General features: G+C 43.9%; 2 protein-coding genes across 3 annotated transcripts in view; one reads left to right on the top strand and one right to left on the bottom strand.

Annotated features, from left to right (window-relative positions):
* Positions 1 to 810: 810 nt before the first annotated feature.
* On the bottom strand, positions 811 to 5,867 carry MCFD2 (multiple coagulation factor deficiency 2, ER cargo receptor complex subunit). The gene is made up of 4 exons (XM_083856974.1): positions 5,745 to 5,867; positions 4,858 to 5,009; positions 4,025 to 4,184; positions 811 to 2,988 (listed from the first exon to the last, which is right to left on the bottom strand). Exons 1-4 carry the CDS (start codon positions 5,814 to 5,816, stop codon positions 2,857 to 2,859), a joined length of 516 nt encoding a protein of 171 aa, XP_083713100.1. The 5' UTR covers positions 5,817 to 5,867; the 3' UTR covers positions 811 to 2,856.
* A 1,613-nt stretch (positions 5,868 to 7,480) lies between these two features.
* The window catches only part of TTC7A (tetratricopeptide repeat domain 7A), a gene marked incomplete at its 5' end in the record, with an annotated part of 177,059 nt that continues 165,833 nt past the window's right edge, over positions 7,481 to 18,706 (top strand). Inside the window, 3 exons of one of the 2 annotated variants that reach the window (XM_083858287.1) lie at positions 7,481 to 7,631; positions 10,118 to 10,281; positions 11,811 to 11,979. In XM_083858287.1, the coding sequence (XP_083714413.1) occupies positions 7,481 to 7,631; positions 10,118 to 10,281; positions 11,811 to 11,979 (484 nt within the window). Of the gene's footprint in view, positions 7,632 to 10,117; positions 10,282 to 11,810; positions 11,980 to 12,696; positions 12,754 to 18,706 lie in introns of those variants that run through there. The other variant, XM_083858288.1, reaches the window with a different exon arrangement.

Here is an 18,706-nt window from a genome sequence, read left to right as displayed (position 1 = left end):
CTGCCTCTCATCCCATCACACCAGTGAGAGGTGCACAAGGACCTGAGAGAGGACACAACCAGGATAGCTGACCCCAAATGACCAAAGGGATGTTGCTGAGCATGTGGTGTCATGCTCAGCATATAAAGCTAAGAGGGATGAAGGAAGAGAGGCGGGGGTCTATTTGGAGTGATGGCATTTGTCTTCCCAAGCAAGCATTACGTGTGATGGAGCCTTGCTCTCCAGCTCATGGGCAGGGGTGAAGGAATTCTCTATTTTGCTTTGCTTGCACTCAGGGCTTTTGCTTTAGCTATTAAACTATCTTTATTTCAACCCTCAAGTTTTCTCACTTTTGCCCTTCTGATTCTCTCTGTCATCTGACCAGGGGGAGTGAGCAGCTCTGAGGTCCCTTGCTGCCAGCTGGGGTTAAACCACAAGAGCAACGAGCATATAAGAGTTGACAGGGCTACAGGCAACCTGCTTTAAGTGCTCAAAGCTGAGCAGCTTAACCTCTTCTAGCCTCTTAGCCACTAGCATTTCCTACAGTTTTTTCCAATTCAACATTCACTCCAGATCATTCAGCCTTGGAAGAGATTAAAAAAAACCCAACTGTAACTGAAAGAATTTTCTTTTAAGATGACTGTGAGCAAGAGAGACGGGCTTAAAAACCCACCAGCAAATGAACATTTCTTACTAGCACTTCCAGCCTATCAGCATGCAAAAACCCCAGCTTAATTTTATTGCTTGTACAACAAGCACAAACCTAGCCACAAAGGTTTCAAAATAAATAAATAATTAGTACAAGAAAAGAAAAAAATCCAACACTCAGGCTTCATTGCACAAACATTTAAAGAGAGGAAATAATTTCTTTTACAAATGTGTTTCTCTTGTATAAGAATAATTTTGTATAGAAAATAGCTCTTTATACATTTTACAGAAATAGGCTAACATTTAGATTCTTTATTAATGAATAATCATTGAATGCAATTTAAGATTTCAGTTATGTTTCGGTCACCAAACATCAATAACACAGCAATACATCACTGCTCTATTATCCTTAAACTGCTTGACTTATCTAATATTGAATCAAGACAGTGAAAACATTCCTAGAGCCATGGTAATTTGAAAACATTCAAGTAGCTTGAAACTGTTAAATTATGAAATACTTCCTGAAAGTAACACCATAATTTAAGTGTCAAGGAATATGAACTTAAACCTTAACAAGGCAGCATTACTTGCTCACTCCTGCTGGCTAATACTGTAAAACCCAAATTGAACAAAAGCTTTAATATTAAACTGATTTACTGTTAATGTGACCTTCAAAATACTCCTGAAGGATAGGAACAAGCTCGAGAACTGGGCCCACAGGAATCTCATGAGGTTTAACAAGACCAAGTTGCTGCACCTGGATGGAGCAGCCCTGTGTCAACACAGGCTGGGGATGAACGGACCAAGAGCAGCCCAGCTGAGAAGGACTGGGGGTTGCTGGTGGAGGAGAGGCTGGACAAGGCCAGGCCATGGGCACCCACAGCCCAGAAAGCCAAACGTGTCCTGGGCTGCATCCAAAGCCCTGTGGGCAGCAGGGCCAGGGAGGGGATTCTGCCCCTCTGCTTTGCCCTGCTGAGAGCCCACCTGGAACACTGCATCCAGCTCTGGGGGCCCAGCACAGGAGAGACATGGACCTGCTGGAGAGAGTCCAGAGGAGGCCACCATGACAACTAGAGGGATGGAGCACCTCTCCTGTGAGGAAAGGCTGAGACAGTTGGGATTGCTCAGCCTGGAAAACAGAAGGCTTTGGGGTGAGTTAATTGCAGCCACTCAGTACCTAAAGGGAGCCTACATAAAAGATGGAATGGGATTCTTTACAAGAGTACGTAGTGACAGAGGCTAGGTTTAGATCAGATGTCAGGACGAACTTTTTACTCTGTGAGTGGAAAGGCACTGGAACAGGCTGCCCAGAGAAGTTGTAGTTGCCCAAACACTGGAGAGGGAGCACCTGAGCAACCTGGTCTCAGTGGAAATGCGTCCCTGACTGTGGCAGGGGTGTTGGTACTGAATGATCTGTAAGGTCCCTTCCAACCAAGGCCATTCTATGATACAAAACGAGATAGCAGAAGCTACTCTAGCAAATGCTATACAGCATTAACACAACATATAAATGTAATAAAAATGCTTCCATTTTCTTAAGAAAACGTGGAAGGTAGATTAAAAAACCCAGTAAATTAGGATATAAAAAGTGAATTTGTAAAGGACAAAAATTTGAAAAACACATGTATATATATTTATATGTAAGGGTATGCTAGGATGTACATATATTTAAAAATACTCAAATTATTCAAAGACTTTTTAAGTCCATATGGTGTCATGTGGAACTCAAACATAACCCACACTCAAATGATCTCCCTCTACAACTGTTGTTTCAAGCACCTGTACTTACTTATCTGCAGATTTCCTTGTAAATTAGAGAGAAAGTAAAGGCATTTACCCTTGGAATACAACTATATGCAGTAATCATTTCTTGCTTTCTAGATAAAATTTTAAATAGAAGATGTAAGCAAATGAGAACTGAAAACCTGAAATTTAGATGCTAATGATACTATTTAGTATTCATACAGAGCTACTTAGGAGTTTGCCAGCTGTACCCTGTGTAAGTACTGTTGACACTTCCATGCTTCTTGGTTCAAATGTGTAGTTATGTTTAGTCAAACATGGCTCTCACTCCAAGTTAGCAAAACTCTTAACATACATAACTTTCAAATAAATTCAGCTGGAACTGGTACACCTCTCCTTCTCACAGCACAGAGGTTGATACAAGACAGTAATGAGTCACATTATATTGGTTCACATTTTCATGTGGTTATGAGGAGAAACAAACCCTTATTCCAGTGATTTTGCAAATTCTGCATAGTCAATGTATCCATCATTGTTCTTGTCATCATCTCTCAAGACATCATCTATTAGACCAATCAGCTCTTCTTCCTTCATTGCTTGGGTATGCTCACCACCTTCCTACAAAAACAAAACCACAGTGAACAGTTTAGCGGTCTTTCCCAATCTAGTGGCACATGTGACAGATTACTAATTTTTTACTATGCTGTTCATGTTTGGTGCCTAATTTTGACACTAAGTTTTATGTAATAATTTATAACAATATAAGCAAATTTCATCAGTCAAAGTTCCTTGGACTTCAAAACAAACATTCCACAGTCAACATTCTTGGTCAGAAGTTCCAAAAGCTGAATACCATAATGTGTAATGATGGACAATCATCTAAAAAAATGTATTCTTAATTAGGATCTTGATGTAGGACAGACACTGTAGTTTCTATACACTACAGAAACACCTTACAGTAACACAGAAATGAAACAACTCAGCAGTGTAGCTTAAAATCAGTAAAATTCTTTGTAACACTCCTTATAGGAACACAAAGAGGTGCCTTTGCACAAGAAACAGCCAGTCATCATTCTGTTCTTAGCTCAGTATTTTTTTTTTGCCAAAGGTCATTAGCAGGAAGTTATGCTGTTCTGAATTGTAACTTCCAGAAGGTCAATATGAGATAATGAATTTCTATTGTGTTCTAATGACCGGAAAGAGAAATTGAGTTTAGGAAGAGGCAAACCACAGCAGGTTCTTGAAATACAAATTTTGTGCAAGAAGTTTTTTATAGTTTGTGTATACACAGCAGTTACAGTCGGAAGTTGAAAAAAGTGTTATATCACATAATAGTTCTACAAATTCTCATTCCCCATTTTGGATGATTTCCCTTTCTCCCCTGCCAAAGTAAGCCCTCTGTAAAATGGTTTTCACTCCAGAGCCCTTCCTGATTCTAGAGTTTAAACTAAAATGGAAACTTCCTAAAAACTGCAGTGTGACATGAAAAGCTGTGATAATGTACATTTATAAATTCAACCAGAACTATCAGGAGAAAAACAGTCTCATTTTCAGGCCAAAGCGTAACTGCACTGAAGGTGTGTTGCAACTGTTCTGCTGCTTTTTGAGCCGGAACTGTTTCCAAACACACATGCCCTTACAAAACTACACCAACCTCTTTGTGGACATGTGAGATAGCAGTAGCAAGTTCCAACCCATCTAGCAAATTATTGCCATCATAGTCATGCATTTTGAAGTAATGGAGCTGCAACTCTTGTGGAGACATCTCAGATTCTGGTTTCTCGATAACACCTTCCAAGTGTTCCATGATGTGTCTAAGAAAAAACCCACAACACTTCCATCAGTTAATATTTAATGCTCTGTTTACAGAAAATTTAGTCTTTGATCAAATATTGTACATCTAAAAGCAACTGGACAACTAAAAGCTACAGTTTGATACAAAGATAAAGGGGGCACAAAGGTTGGTTGTTAGAGGGGCTGTAGAGGCCTCTAATACCTTAGACAGCTATTTCTATTTCTTCTGGCCTACTTAGCAAGCTATCAAAACAACTGAAGTAGAGCCCAAAATCTCTTTTTGGCAGTCTTCCAAGGCACAGGAACTAGAGAAAGCTCTTTCCCAGTCAACCATGAAGTGTTCTAGGGAGTTTTATTTGCTGCTAGAACTGTTCCACATTTATGAAGAAGCAAATGAGAAAATAAACTCTACCTGTTAGGAATATGATTTTGTCTAAATTATGCTGATATGGGTAAGCAGGATTTCTATAAGAAATTTTTTGTAGTGTAAGTAGGGCTAAAGGCTCCAGAGAGACCTTTCTAAGTCTCATATCTCTAGAAATTGATCAAGCATGTCTCATATCTGGCTTTAGCTAATCATACAACATTCTGAGAAAACAGCGTGCCCTAGGCTTAAGTCCAACTTGCATAAACTTTAGAGATAAGAAAATCATTAAGAAGTAAAGTTTACACTTTTAGAACAGGAACACATACTCTTTATCTTGGACCAAATTCTTATCAAGGCGAATATTTGGATGTTGACTCTCTCCTACGTGTTCCTCAGCTAGGGCAGAGACGAAGAATGCAGCCATAGCGAAGCAGAATAGCAAGTGTGTTCTGAATGTCCTTTGGGCCATTGTGATCTCCTACAAAAAGGAAAACATCCCCCCCCCAAAAAAAACAGATTAAAAATGCAATATACTTTCAGCAGATTTAGACAGTGCTTAGAAATAACCCCATTAAGTTTTGGAATAGAAGAAGTTGCTTTATTGGAAACTCTTGGCAAGCAGAGAACCAGAGAGCTCCAATTAAGAGTTTTTATGAGGGTCCCTATTTTACTGAATTATGCAGTAATTTTCAGGTAATGTATTTTTATTTTTTTTCCTCATAGCTAACGCACACACCTTAGCCATGTTTGGGTTTTCATATACCTTCCAGACAAACAGGCAGCCACCGGGCAGACCTGCCCCACAGCTATGGGAGCAAAGGTCGCTTACGGCATGGAAGCGGCTCCATCTAATCAGGAGCTGTATTACGGCTGAACTCCCTGAGGGCGCACAGCTGGGACAACGTCACGCGGCCACCCATGTGCGCGCTCCACGGGCAGGTGACAGGGACAGAGCCTGAGGGGCCCAGGGCAGCCAGTGCGCGGGCTGCCGGCTGCCGCTCCTGCTCCTCTCCGGGCCACAGCTGAAGCTGCCCCGGTCGCACCGGCATGGCAATGGCCACCAGCCAGGCTCCCAGCGGGATCCCCGAGAAAGCGCCGCCGCAGTGGGATTGGGATGGGGCTGGGCCCACCGCCCCCCGCCCAGGCCCCGGCACCCCCGCTCCAGCACCGGTTGTCGGGGCGGGCGGAAAGGCCCCGCCGCCAGACTACGTACCCTCGGGCGGCTCTCCGCCGTGCTGCGAGCTCCGGGCTGGGCATCAGCTGGACACCATTCCCGGGACACCATCCCGGGATCACCCCTGACCCGGCGCTGCCCCGCCCAATCCGCCGCCCATTGGCCGCCCCGCTCGGCCCCGCCCCGCCCCGCCTCTCGGGTGACGTCACCGCGCACGGAGCTCCACGTGGAGCGCTCGCGGCGGCGCAGGTGCGGTGAGGCCACGCCCGGGGCGGGGCGCGGCGCGCGGCGCGCGCGGCCAGGTGTGCGCGCGGGGCGGCGAGTCCCATCCATGAGTGGACACATTGTGTCCTGTGGCCAGGGAGGGCAGCGCTCTCCTGGGGAGCATTAGGAACAGCTCTGCCTGCAGGCTGAGGGAGGTGATCCTGCCCCTCTACCCAGCCCTGGTGAGGTCACATCTGAAGTTCTGTGTCCAGTTCTGGGCTCCTCACTACAAGAGAGACATGGAGCTCCTCAGTTGGGGCCAGTGGTAACAAAGATGATTAAGGGACTGGAGCCTCTCTCTTACCAGGAAAGGCTGAGGGAGTTTGGCCTGTTCAGCCTCGAGAACAGACAACTGAAAGGGCACCTTATCAATGTATAGAAGTATATATATATACCTATATATACAGTGTATACAAGGAGGGGTGCCAAGAGGATGCAGCCAGACTGTTCAGTAGTGCTGAGCAAAAGGACAAAATGCAATAAGGCAGAAACTGATGCACAAAAAATTCTACCTGAACGTGAACAAGAACTTTGCTCTGTGGGTGGCTGAGCATGGGAACAGATTGGCCAGAGATGTTGTGGAGTCTCCATCAATGGAGATACTCAGGAACTGTCGGGACACAATCCTGTGCCATGTGCTCTAGGATGACCCTGCTTGAGCAGGGGAGCTTGGACCAGATGACCCACTTGCAACCTGGCCCTTTATGGGTGCTGTGGGGTCTTGACAACCCCGGGCTTTGATGCAGAGAACTCCCTCCCAGAGGATGTACTGGAGGGATCCCACTGGTGATACCCTGGGCAGAACCAAGAAGGACTAGAACGGCAGAGCTGGTGGCAATGAGGGCAGAGCGTGTCCCACTCCTGGGGCAGTCCCTGCTCTGGACACTTCCCTCTAGCCCCGTCCACAAAGGACCGCCATGGTTCCTGCCCTGCTGCTGGAGTGAACTGCTGTACCCTCTCCCCAGTGCCCACTGCAGCTTATAAACTGTGTGTGTTCTGTGCTTCCCCTCGTACCGCACAGGCCTCGCTGTTTCCATACTGACACCTGCCCAGCCCCAGCTCTGGCCTCTGGAGGTCACAGCCCTGGGGCAAACCCCGGCCGGGGCCTGGGGCCGCTTTGGGCCCGTTCCCCACACACCGCCGGCTGTCCCGGGCCGAGGCTGCTGCTGAGGGGGCAGCGGGGGCCGTGGGCCTCCGGCAGAGAGCCCGAGGTTCGGGTGATTTCCGAGGGCGGCGGTGGAGGAACAGCGCTCCCGGCCCGTCTGGGCCAGGCAGGGAGCGAGGGGCCACACCGCCGGTACCGGGACAGCGGCTCTGTGCCCGGCGAGAGGCGTCAGGGAGGGGCGGCCATGGCGGAGGCGCCGTCCCCGGCCGCAGCCCTCGGGCAGGGCGCCCCGGCCGCCCCCGCCCCCCGGCACCTGGCGGATACACGGCCCGGGCGGCAGATCCCGGGAGGCGCCGGCGGGGACTCCCCGCGGGCCGGGCTGGGGCGGGGCGGGCCCGGCGCTAAGATGGCGGCCAAGGGCTCGCACTCGCACGTGAAGCTGGAGGCGGAGATGGAGCGGTGCCGGGCGGAGGGGCACTGGGGGCGGCTCCGGCACCTCGCCCAGCATCTGCGGCCCCCGCGCAAGGCCAAGGCGGCCAGGGACGCGCAGGACGCGGGTAAGCGGCGGCTGAGGCGGCCGGTACCGACCCGCCCGGGCGTGGGGCGGCCGCAGGATGGGCTGCTCGCTCCCTGTCGGTGTCGGTGGGCTGGCGGGGGCGGGAGCCGCGGCCGTCTCGGCTCCCGGGCGGGGGCTGAGCGGCGCCGGCTTGTGGGGCGTCGTCTGCCCTCCCGTGCCCGCGCCCCGGCCCCGCAGGGAGGCCAGCAGGGGTGCCCGGGAGAGGCTGCGGGAGCTCGGGAAGCGGCGCTCGGGGAGATCACGCCGCGCTTCCTCTCGGTGTCAGCGCTGCCGAGCCGGCCGGGCGGCGTGTCGGGGCTGCCCAGCGCTGGGGGTGCCGCCCCCGCCGGGCACAGGTGGCGATTGCCCCGCTCCGAGCCCAGCCCGGTGCAGCCAGCCCCTTTGGAAAGGTTTCTGCAGCTTCTCCTTATCTCCTGTCATGCTGGTTCCCTCTTGCCCCCTGCCCGGCGCTCCTCTTGGGTGGGCGCCCTTGTGTTACCTCTCTCCGTTTCCGAGGGGCACTGCTTTACTTAAAGGCTTACACACGTAAAACAGGTTTCTTAAATAGCAACTATATTAGTATCTCTCTCCTGTTGCAACACATTGATTTTCTGCCTTTTTTTTTTTTTTTTTAATCTTTTGTAACGAGTGAGGCAGCATAACTCAGCCGGAGGTCAGCAAGTAAGTTGTGAGCAGGACCTGGTCGTGCCCGCGGCAGTGGCACAAAGGGTGCTGCCACTGAAGGCAGAAGAGCTGTTCCTGGGAATAAACAAGCCCCCTTCTTTAGGCGAGTGTGTCAAGAGTATGGCCCTAGCGTTGAAGCTTTCCAAAGTGCCTTAAACTTCACAAGGGGAACCGTGATGGGGAAGATGTTGGTAGCTCAATACGTGTTTATTTTTGAGGCTTTCCAAGTGTTTACATGACGCAGACCGAACCCTGTGCTGAGAATCATAGGGCCAACCTTTGAACTTCAGTCAGGTTTCAGCTGCGTTTTCCCAGGTGCAGAGATCACCATGCACTTTGGGGGCATTAGCAGTTGAAGAGTTCACAGTAGTTTCTTCCCTTGTAATTAAGAGATATAACAACAGTATGATTGCTGTAAAAACATGATTTGTTAATTCGCTGCTATGTCATCATAACTTGCTAATTACAAAAGAGTAATGCTTTGTTATTGCTGCGGAGCTTCTTTCGGCAGGTTTTGTGCTTCTAGAAATGATTGTGTGTTTGGACGGGATTTTTTTAACAGTATTTGCTTTGTGAGGTTGTATATATTTATTTCTTAATTGTCTATGATTTTACCTAATTCCTTAAGTTTGATTAAGAGATTAGTGATTACCTGAAAGCACTTCATTGTGTAGAAATGATTTTGGGGAGAATGTACTTGGACATTTACACTTCCCATTTTATGTACCTGTATCTGCAAATGAGCAGGAAGAGCTATGGTTATAATTTGTAGTATGGTTACAATATGTAGCTGAACACTTAGGCCACAACAACAAAAAAGTCTAAACCACCATGCAGTTGATTATTAAATGCTGTAAGTGGTGTATAGGTAGAAAGTGGGCATAAAGTGTTTCCTGCTCTGAAAATACAGAAATAGGTATGTTACAGTGTTTCACTCATTCTCAAGTTTCAGACTTTGAAACATGGAATATATATGAAATGTGGGGCTGGGCTCTTTGGTATTCAAAGGTTTCCTTACCTGGCTTGACCTGCTAGTCTGCTGCTGGAGGTGCTGTTATGAATGAAGGAACTGCAGAAATGGGCCTGTCATGTAAGAACTCTGTGTACTGTGGCAGATGAAATTTTTTTTTTCAGCGTGATTGCCACACATGATGCTTCATCCTGTATCCATTGCTGCTACCTGTGTTTGAGTGTCTCTTCTGTGGAACTGTGAACAGGGATGGATTTTAATGTAGAAAGAGTTTTATGTGGCATGTTAATTACAGCAGAGGATCAGTCCTTGTGTGTCTTTAGTAATGAATGTGTAGAATGTGCACAATTTATATTTTAATTTTTTTTTTTCTGTAAACTTTCAGGAAAATTGTAAAAGGTTTTGATGCAGTTACTGCTATCACTTCTCTGTAGTCAAAGCATTCATTTCATGCTTATACCTTTGTAAATAAAAAGCATCCACTGAAATATTTGCAAAGTTTGGTCTTATACTTTTGAAAGTGAGTTTTGCGATGAAAATTCTTAACTGTTATATTAGTGACAATGTAAAAAGGAATGTGCTGCCAAAATTAAAGGATTAACAAGGGAAAATCCTCAAGTTACAGTGAAGTGGTGCTTCATTTTTCTATACAAAACATACTGTTTCCACTTGATAAAAGTTTAATGGAACTTTATTTTTATCTATGAGTTCTTCCTTATCCCCTCATTTGAGTTAGTATCTATCTCAAAGGTGTGTTGTTTTGTTTTTGTAATTCTGTTTATCATCAATATGGCAGCAAGCAATGTTTCTTGTTGATTGGTATCTGCTTTCAGAGGACCATGGGAATTTGCTGCTTGCAGAGGCTCTGCTGGAGGAATGTTTGAAGGAAAACTTTGCCAAACTGAAGGACTCCATTCCACTGTCAGAGAAGAGTGAGCCCAAGCTGGGTGAAGCTAAACAGTATCTGACCAATATCTTAAGCAGAGGGAAACTAAGAGTAAGTGGGCTCAATTCTCCTAATTCCTGCCAACTAGTTTCTTCTTTCATATGAGTATTAGTCTGATACAGGGCGTGGGTGTTGCCTGTTCATGTCCATGGATGTACCATGTTGTGTTGTAGATGATACTAAGAGACTGATAATTCCCCTAGGTAGGATTTCATGTTGTGAGACTTGCTTTTTCGCAGGCAAAGAAATTATGTGCTACAAGGACATAACCCTGTTTCTTTTTTTCTAATTGGAAAGAAGCAGGATAAATACTTAGAATTTCTCTGGGGTGGTGGGGTGTGGTCACAAAAGGGTGCTGTCAGGGCTGCACAGCAGTGACCTCCTGCTGCTCCAGTTCTGAGGGAATTGTGCACAACTGGTTAGCTTCTGATTGGAGAAAAATGTGCCACAAGCTGCTGACAGGAACTTAGGGCTGTGTTGGGAGGATCACAGCCTTGCACTGCTTTAGGTGTCTGTTAGAGAAGTAATGCTTTTATTTTGTGATCTGGGTGTGTGGCTGGTAGCTGCTTGTCGACTCAGCTGCAAAGCTTCAGGAGGTTTTTAATACTCTGTTTTGATGGCTGCTGCTTTATTGGTGTCCTTTGACACACAGTTGCATAAGTGTGTTTAGATGTAAATGAATTACAACAGTCTGTTCTACACTTTCATTACTTTTGGTCCTGAAATTGCCTGGCTAGTTTAGTTAGGTCGGAAATGTATGTTACACTTTCACCACGTTGATTCCCAATGAGCAAGGTCAGCCTATTTAGAGCATAAAATGGACAGAGTAAGGAAGGGAAGTCTCCCCAACCCTCTTTCTTTATAGTTTAGCCTAATTAACAGTCAGAACTACTGAATTCTTCCACTTCCTTGTGTTTAGTTTGGCAGCATGAATTGCCATTACCATTTCTTTGCTAGTGGTGACTTAGCTATTGATGCAGTACTGACCCAGTGTTGATTGCATGTATTTAAAAAATGGGTATGAAGGCTTAAGAGCCTTTTCATGTTTTCCAAAGCATCTGAACAGATGTGTTTTACTGAGGTTCTGTTACATATGTTTTCAATCCTTAAATGAAACGAATCTTAGAAATAACAGGTGTGCCTTCTGTTTTTTTCACAGTTGCATGAAAATTCTTTGACAACTAAAGAAATTTTGGGAGTTTTCTCACTCTAATGAAATATACAGAGGAGAGGGAAGCACTTGTCTAAAAAGTGATGTTTACTATCTAGTTTAAAAGCAGGGGTTTTTCTTAGTGTGTGTGTAGGTAATTCTGGCAATGCCAGTCTTTTATGTGCTCTTTGTGGCTGGTAAATCGATAGAGCAGGTCAGCTGAGACCAAGGAGTTGGCTTACAAACTGTCTTTCAAAACTGAGCTCCAAAGTGGTTGCCTGACCTTCATTGCCTACTGCTCTCATGAGCTTAGCCCTTGCAATTGTGAGAGAAAGCATTCTGAACCTGCCTAATTTGCTGTGGAGTATTTTGTTCTTCCTGTCTGGTATTACGCTCTGTAAACACGTTTTCTCTTCCTGCTTCATTTCAGCCAAAGTATATGACAGAAGCTATGCTGATCCTAGGAAAGCTTCATTATGTGGAGGGATGCTACAGAGATGCCATCAGCATGTATGCAAAAGCAGGAATTGAAGACCTTTCAAGCAAAGATGAACCTCTGTATGTGCTGCGTTTGCTAACTGAAGCCTTTGTTATTAAAGGTAAAGGACCATGTAAGCATATTTGAAATATGCTGGTTTTAGTTTGAAGCTATTTCTCCAAGTGATTTGGTTGGAGCAGGAATAGGGCAAAGATGTATGCTGTAGAAAATTATGTGGTATGGTCTGTGTAGTTTCAAACTTAAAGGCATTATGGAGTCTTAGTCCACGGTTTTTAAACTTGGCTGGCTTGTAAAGAAACACTTGAAATTGGAAATCTTGTGGTAACTCTTGGCTGTAAGTCAGCGACATGCTTGAGCTTGTGTGTCCATTTTGGGAAAATCTAAATCAAGCCCTTGGCTGAATTGGGGCCTATGCTTTCTCTTAGAGTTCATCTACTTGTACATTTCAGTGATTTCTGTGAATTAAAAAACAACAATGTTTCCAAGTTTTAAACTTTGGACTAACAGAATATGTGCTTTCATAGCAGGTAGTATATTTTTGCAATGCATGTCACACAGTATCAGACCTTATGTACAAACAGGAATCTCTCCTCCCCCTTGTAACTCTACAGACATTGCACTGTTTGAGAGATTCTAATTAAAACTACCTCTGTGGGTAGTGAAACTTCATTTCCTTTTTGAGGGGGGGAAAGGAAAACCCAAGTTTTTGACTTGGGGAGAGAAAAAGATCAGTAGTCTTCTCCTTCATTTGCTTTTGGTTCCTTTATAAATGTTGCTCAAGTACTGCTACCTATCTACTGCTTTCTACTCTTTTCAGCATGTCCACCAGCTAATTAGGTGAATGAGAACTCTGATGATCAGATACCTTCAACTGGTATGTAAAAGAGTGAAACCAAATCAACCCAAAATACTGTTTGACTGGGCTGCTAGTATTACTGATAATAATTTGAGCCATTCTGCTTTTTTTTTTTTTTTTTTTTAACCCTGTTTGTGCTGCTTTGCTTGCTTTGATTTTTGTTTCCTGTGGTACTGATCGAATCTGCTTCACTAATGAGCTTTTGTGGAGCAGACTAATTTACTTGTACCTCACACTGACACTTGCATGGCACAGAAGAGCGAGTAGTTGCCAGTGCATTCTCAGCAGTGTATTTGAGAGCAACTCCTGGTGCATTCCAGAGTCTGAAGGAGATGCACTAATCCTTATTGTGAGCCAGACATGACCCTTGGTGAGGAGTGAGTGTAATGATAACGTGTGTGTGGAAACTGATGGAGTAACCCTGTTGTTATGAGACCCCTTGTATTGTGTTGACTACCTAACTTATACATAAAGATGTTGGGAGGTGTTTGCCTCAGAGTGTCAGGCAATTATTTTGGTTTCTTTCCCCATGTGGTTTAGCATGGAATGTAAATACTGTGTTACCCTTGTAAACCATATGGAGTCTCTGCCGTTGCAGAGAAACCTCTGTGCTGTTATGGTGCCACAGTCTTTATCCTCCATGATGATTATTTTCATATTAGCAAGGATATCAAGAGTATAGTAAGTCACTCACTATTCTACCAAAGTTGCTGGCAGAAAAAAAGTCCAGCAGAGTGGAGTTTGTCCAGCTGAGTTTGGAGAGGGCACTCACTGCTAGCATCACTGTTCCCTCATGCCATGTTCCTTCAGCCTCCCACTCTTATGTTAGCACTTTGTGCAGGTAGCTATGGCAATAGCAGTGTAAATTTAAATTTTCATTTTAAAACATTAGTGACCAGGCTGCTTCTGCAGGGCAAGTAACAATATGGAGTTGAATTATTTAAAATTCATTGATATTTTATGCCATAGATTTTTCTTATTCCACTTTATAATTAGGTAACTCTCCAGAAATTATGTTGATCCATACTATAGTACTGCCTTTGGTTGAACTATTGGTTGTTTATGCAATCTGAAACCTTCTTTAAAGATCCTCTTGGATTTGCTGGTAGTAAAATTTTTGCAGGGGCCGTTTAGGTAAATGTCCAGAAAAGTCACAGTCCTGTCTGTTTCAAGGCAGAAGTTAGGTTCCCCACTTAATTTCTTGTTCGCATTTTCAGAAGTGGGAGAAAGCTGTTGGTTTAATAGAATATCCCTGTTCATCTAGCATTAGTTAAAGCAGCAGAACTTTGTCTCACCTCATAATGTGAACTTGAAATGACCTCAGTTTTGTGTAGGTAATACTGCTGAGTTATGCCTGTATGCAGAATCACAGCATAGGTTCTCAAGCACTCAGGATTAGGCTGGAAAGGTCATGGAAGAAAGAGCAGTCAAATAAAAGGCTTATTTTTTTAATGTTGACACATACCCTTCTAATGTTGGAAATTAGCAAAAACATAACAAGAAATATGTGGGATATGGTGGGAGGAGTTGCACAGATAAAACCAGTTTAGAAATCCTGCAAAACCAAATTTCCTTCCTTAGAGCACCTTTTAACCTCCGCAACACTGAAAGCTGGATGTTGAGCTAAATCTCTGGAGTCTTTTTCTGGAGGTCCACAGCATGTAGTAGGTTCATATTATGGTAAGAGGCAGTATGGATTTGCACCTTTGTGTTTGGATTGAAGAAGTTGAGCAGGGAAAACATTTCTTGCTTGCATTCTCAGTAAACTTCCACACAAGGTGAGTGTCAAGAAGTAAACAATGAAGTTCTTGATCAGTGTGAGGGCTTGTGCAATTGACAAGTCACAGGAGAAATGGCAGAGAGAGCAAGATTCTGACTGCTGCTTCCTGTTCTATTTCTAAATCCCTGCATTGTGAGGAGACAAGTTTTGTGGGTGCTGTGAGTGGAGTTCTGACAATGGTTTGATTTTTCATTATGACTAATTTTAACCTCTGTGGTTAGTTAATTAATAGGTGGTTGGTTTGTACTTGTCTCCTTCCTCCCCATCCTCCATGAGGTCAGTCCCTCCTTAAAATTTTGCCTCTGCTCAGTTCCCATTACTGCTGGTAATCTCTGATGCAAGCAGCTCTGTGTTGCATAAAACAGTATTGAGTAAGCAAACTTTGCTTCTAGTTCAATTAGGACACACTGTGGCTTTGTTACCTGGTGGTGTCCATTTGGAACAGCAAGCAAAAAAGACTTCAGAACAAAATGCATAGCTGTCAGAGCCCACTGGTTTCCCTCTGTTTGTGCTTGCTGCAGAAACTCTGCAGATCTCTCTCTCTTTTAAAAGAGTAAATCGTACTGGTAGTAGGCGAGGCCACGACCTAACACTTATAGAGCACTTTGTAGCTCTAGCCAGGGCTTCAGCATACCTGAGTTCAGAGAAAGAGGCTTCAGTGATGTGGCAATGTTTGCTGTGCTGCTGAGAGCAAGACAAGAGCTCCTTTAACTGAGGCAGGCTGTTGACAGCCTGGGTAATGGAGAGTCAGGCAGGGCTCATGTGTCCTGTGGGTCCTGTCTTTGTAATGACTGAGAGGGGCTTTAGCTTGTGGTCAGGGATATGTCAGAGCTGCTGCAAGGTGAATCAGTCTTGTGCTGAGGAGCTCCCTGTGTCTCAGGCCAGGCACTGGATTTCCTCTGCCTGGACTGGGGTAGCCTGGAGATAGCTACCTATGTGTGTGCAGCAATGCCATAGGATTGCATGTGGTATCTAGTTTCTAAATGGATTTCTAGGGAGTTAAAGCTTTAAAAGTCACACTGTCTGTTTTTCTCCTTTTCTCCGTGTAATTTTTATAATTTAGTCATTTTTGTGTTATTATTGGCCATTTGGCAACTCAGGGTGGGTTTAATTTGTGCGGCTTCAGTCTGAACTCTCTGTAGAGTCAGAAGTTGGCTGTTCTGGGGTGATTCATCACCTCTTCAAATGGTGACACGGTTGATGTGGATGGTGGTGTACAATACTGCCTCTTCTCTGTGACTGAGAGAAGACTGCAGACTAAGTTGAGATTTATCCCTTGTAATTTTGTTTCTAAGTGGTTTTGTTCTTTAGGTTTTGGTTTTTTTTAACTTTAGAAAAGATGTCCATTTTATCAAAAGGCTACATGTGAGCTTGGTCTTTTTAGATCTTCAGAAAGATGTGGAAGAGATCAAGGTGATAATGTGTCTGTAAGAAGCCTTGATCATGGTCTGCATTTTATTGTAACAAATCCAACCACAAGTCATATCTACGAGGAAATGATACTGTGTTAGTGCTGTGGTTCAGAGCTATCTGTATTTTGTTCTTGGGCCCATTTTAGTAATTTAAAGATGTTTAAGATCTGTGGTGGGGCACTTGAATAACCAAAGATAAAATCTTGAGAAAAACGTTGCTGGATTGAGCCACTGATCTTTATAGCTGTCCTAAGATCTGTGAGTGATATTTCTGAAAGCAAAACCTTGAAACTACCACGTGGGGGTTTTTCCTGTGTTTGATGCTGATAAACAGGCTGGAATCTTCTTCCAGTATCCTGGGTTCAGCACATTTTGTTTTGGATTATTTTGTGTTTGTTCAGTCTTAGAACAAATTGCCAAGCTTACGTGTGTTCCTGTTTCTCTTGTAGTTATATCTTTTAAGAATTCAGTGGTAATGAGGTTTGTATGCTTGATATTGTTCTGTTTTCTCCTCATGTGTAATGATTGTCTTGGGTTTCTAATACTGGAAGTGGTTGTTTGGAGATTCTGATGGTGCCCTGAATGGAGAATGTTGATATCACACAGAGATAAACAGAAAACATGGCCTTTTACTCAGCTGGTTTGAAAACTATTTGCTTGGTTTTAATCGTGGTTTTAAATTGACCAAGTGAAGCCTCAAAATTTGAATAAACTGTTTTAAACTTCTTAGTGATTGTTCTGCATAATTAGTTTCTTATTTTGTTGGCTTGCACTGCTGTTAAAAACAGTAGGTTTGCATAAATACAAGCTTGGTATTAAAATTGTTCATTCTAGCTAATCAGAGGATGTATCACACACTTGTTCATATACTTAATTGGAGTCTTTAATTTTGACATTTGCTTGTGTGTCATCCATTTTTCCAATACGGTTTTCTACATGATGAGTAATTTCCTAGATGAGATTGTATTCGGTTGCTTTTGTTTGAAAATTAAAATATAGAGTTAAAGATAGCTTTATTGCAAAGCTATGTTCTGATAAATCTACTTTTCCCTCCTCTCTAAAGAATTTCATTAAGAATTTTCAGTTTAATAAATGAATTTGACTCAGTGTTTCTGATAAGCTGATAAATTTCTTGTCATGTGTACATTTTTTAAAATTCATAGATTAAAATGGGAAAAATAAGCTTTCCTGTTTGGTTTTATTTAATTCATTGTTGATTCATTGAGCTAAATAATAGAATTGAAAGGGAGAAAAGTAAGGTTTGTGGGTTTTCTTTTGGTTTGGGTTTTTTTGTCCTCTTTGCAAGAGACCACCTCTGTTTTAAAGACTGTTCTAGTGCTTCATCAAACTCTTATTTCAGATCTAAGCTACAAACTTTTCTAGTTCAGTTCTTTACTAAATGCTACCCAATCCCTTGGTGCAAGGATATATTCCACTCAAATAAGGTTAATAGGTTATTGGGTACTATTGTCTTAACTTAAGGAGCCTTACATTTAATTAGAGTTTCCTGTTACTACATGTCGAGGGGAAAACCCCTGGCCAGCTCCTTGCCCTGATCAACTCCAGGAGCGGCCACCCCCTGACCACTGAGGGACTTGGGTGGTGGTTTGGAGAGAGCTGCCTCTGTTCCCCACAGCTCTCGATGTATTGGCACCAAGGACCAGGTTAAGAGAGCAGGGAGGAGCCTTCTGTAGGGGTCTCAAGGGAATCAGGGACAGAAGACATTTACACAGGCTGAACCTGAATTTTTAAACGGGGATGGTACAAGGGGAGGGTGCAATACATCAACCAACAGGGATAAGTGGAGGAGGAGCGTGAGGAGGGATTTACAAAACAGGGGCCAATAGGAGAACACAGGGGAGGTTACAGTTTGAACAATCCAACGGGGCATCGAACAGCATAGAACTTTCCAGAACCAGGGGAAGGAGTAAGCCTAGACTGACAACCAAATAGGTGGGGTAACAGGCAGGGGGTTGGTTTAGTGGAGGATTGATGTAGGATATCCTGGAAAGAGAGGCAGGGTTTTGGGAGTGACTGATACCTGGGAGAAGGAGGAGAGAACGTCAGGCGAACCATTCACTTAAGAGAAAATAGAAACCAGCCATTCAAAGGAACTCTCAAGTAAAGAAAATACACACCACCACACTGTTAGCTTCTCTGGAGTGAAATTTTTGTCCACTTGGTTTTTGGTAAGTGAGATCATAGTATCAAAACTGTGGAGTTTTCTAGGATACAGGCACTCTGGCACAATTGCACATGCAGATCAATTGAGTTTAGAAACATCATATAGTTTCGTAGGTTCATAATTTATTTCATAAGCTTATTTGAAAATGAGTTAACATTTCTAACTTCTTTTTGTCAGAAGTGTTTTTAATTCAGGTCATGTTTTATAAACCTCTTAATGGACTGTACATGCACTTTGAGTCTGCTCCTCATTTCAGAGGGCATAGGACTTTCCAGGATGTCTTCTTCTTTTTGCAGACAGTGTTTGGAATACTGTTCCACTTCTTGTATGCCAAAAACCCCCTCCACAGTGGTTATACATGCTCTTGTGCTTGAGATTTTTACTACAGGATAGATTTTAAGAGTTTTTGAAGTTCTTAAGAAAAATTTGCTGTAATACCTGAAAAGAGATGGTATAGGTCCTACTATGTAAGAACATACATTGTCTTGTCCACTGAGACAAGCATAAAAAATGGATTGATGGAAGGTTGATGACATTTTTCCCATGCTCAAGTTAGTAGTTAGCTTTATATTCTCACTAGGCACTAATGGAGAA

The sequence above is a fragment of the Zosterops lateralis genome (genome assembly GCF_965231275.1).
Source record: "Zosterops lateralis genome assembly, chromosome: 3".
Classification (NCBI taxonomy): Eukaryota; Metazoa; Chordata; class Aves; order Passeriformes; family Zosteropidae; genus Zosterops; species Zosterops lateralis.
Note: the sequence above shows the minus strand (reverse complement) of the source record. Positions and strands in the feature narration are given on the sequence as shown.